This window comes from Momordica charantia (genome assembly GCF_013281855.1).
Source record: "Momordica charantia cultivar OHB3-1 chromosome 3 unlocalized genomic scaffold, Mcharantia_2.0 BLBB01000003.1, whole genome shotgun sequence".
Lineage (NCBI taxonomy): Eukaryota > Viridiplantae > Streptophyta > Magnoliopsida > Cucurbitales > Cucurbitaceae > Momordica > Momordica charantia.
In genome coordinates, this window is record NW_028275161.1 from 6,431,534 (window position 1) to 6,433,523 (window position 1,990).

Consider the following 1,990-nt stretch of genomic DNA (forward strand, 5'->3'; position numbering starts at 1 on the left):
CAAGAACACTACTTGAACAACTTCCAGATTTTTTTTTTCAAGAAAGCAACACTGAACAATTGAAAAGAAAGATAGAATCAATTCTAGAGTAGACAACAAAGATGCAACCTATGCTCTGATACCAAATGATAAGGCAATCCTAATTTTCAGCCCAATGATCCAAGCTTTTGTTGAGCAAGAACCCTTGAATCAAAGAAATTAACACCTCCTTAAACAAGTTAGAATCAACCAAGAGAAAGGCTAGAAATTGTTTACCTCTATGATCAAATATCTAGAAGCAAGAATTGAGATCTTGTTCTAGAATGAGTCATTCCACAATCAAACTTGATCAAGGCTGGATTGAATGGCTCAAAATGCAATCTATCACAAGAATTGCAAGAAACCTTAGAAATGGCAATGGGATTTCTAAAGAAAATGTCTCTTGAGAGATCAAATTTCATTCAGCTAAAATCTGCCTTTTACATAGCTTGGATGGGGCTTTTTATAGCCATTATATGATTGAAACCCCCAACCCTTCACTTCCCAAAATAAAACCCATAAGTAGTAATGACCACAATTGGTCTACTTAATAACCTCTCATAATTGAACTTTAAAGTTGAAACCATAATTTGGAAGACCAAAACCTCAAAAATTAAAGCAAAGTTTGATGACTTAGAAACAACAATTGAATCTTTAAAATGTTGGCACAACGTCAATCTTGCAAACGTTGACCTTCACAACATCGTCCTCTCTTGGATTATTTTGCAGCATCTGAAATAATGGTTGAACTGAGCCTATCCAATTTTGTACGTGAATAAGGAATGCTTGTTGAAGCTTTTTAGCCTTGGCTCGTGTAATAGGTCCAGTGGAGACGTGCGGAACACAATGATTCTTATCACAAACCGTCAATGAACTTGTCAATCTTCAATTGCTCAGTAGGAATATATTGCGTACCAAAACGGGATAGCTCAGTGAACTTCCTTTCGTATTGGGCCACGGTCAGGCTCCCTTGAGTGAGACGGAGAAACTCTGCCCGTTTTTCATTCCCGACAGTCACGGGGAAATAGTACTCATAAAGTAGGTCCTTAAATCTCGCCCACGTGACAGGTACGTTGGCGTGATCCTCCACTGCCGCCACCGACTCCGACAAATTTACTTCTTCTCCCCAAAGAATAAAAACTGCTCCCCGAACCTTGAAATCGTCGGAGCATCCCAAATACACATAAAGGGCTTCCAGCTCCCTGACCCATTCCTTGGCCGCAGTAGGCCTCTCACTCACCCCGTTGAAAACGGGTTGCCCAAAGCGTTTGAAATCCCTGATAAACTGAACCTCATCTTACGAAATTTGTGCTCGGCGAGGCTGCTACACTTGAGTTCCACCGGCTCCATTCGCATTATTTAGTAGTACTTGCAATGCCTCAGCTAGCAACGCCACCTGGGGATTCACCTGGGGAACTTCCTGTGGAGCTGCCTGAGGGAACGGGGGTACTACCCCTCCAGGAACTACCGGAGGAACATTTGGGTCCGCTGCGTCGTCACCCCTAGGATTCGGATCCTCGTAGTTGTGAGCTCTCGTGTTTCGCTGGAAAGCCATTGTCTAAAAGAACAGAGCACCAAGGTCATTATCGCACTAACCGGGTCACAACACAAGCACAAAGTTCAAGCAAGTCTATATAATGAACCAAGGGAGCACGCTAACTAATCTAATATCAGACAACAATGATATCTCAACCATAAGCAATGTAAGGCATTCATGATCGAATAAACAGAACTAAGAAACGTACCTGGTGATGACGAGGAGATTGACAAGGACCATACACTATCGACCTAGATTCTATGACAGTCAACAGGAACAACTCCACTCTAATACCAAATGTAACGCCCTAGAACGTTCTACACGCTTCTAGGTAACGTTAACTAACCACCTGTCTAACATTATCTCTAAACACGAGATAACTAACTCCCTGTGAAATAATTATATAAAATAAAGCTTCAACTCCCATCAATTTAC

At 41.7% G+C, this 1,990-nt stretch overlaps 1 protein-coding gene across 1 annotated transcript; it reads right to left on the bottom strand.

Moving 5' to 3' along the window:
* Positions 1–874: 874 nt before the first annotated feature.
* On the bottom strand, positions 875–1,573 carry LOC148212245 (uncharacterized). The gene is made up of 2 exons (XM_088122161.1): positions 1,388–1,573; positions 875–1,303 (listed from the first exon to the last, which is right to left on the bottom strand). Exons 1-2 carry the CDS (start codon positions 1,571–1,573, stop codon positions 875–877), a joined length of 615 nt encoding a protein of 204 aa, XP_087978287.1.
* Between the last annotated feature and the right edge of the window lie 417 nt (positions 1,574–1,990).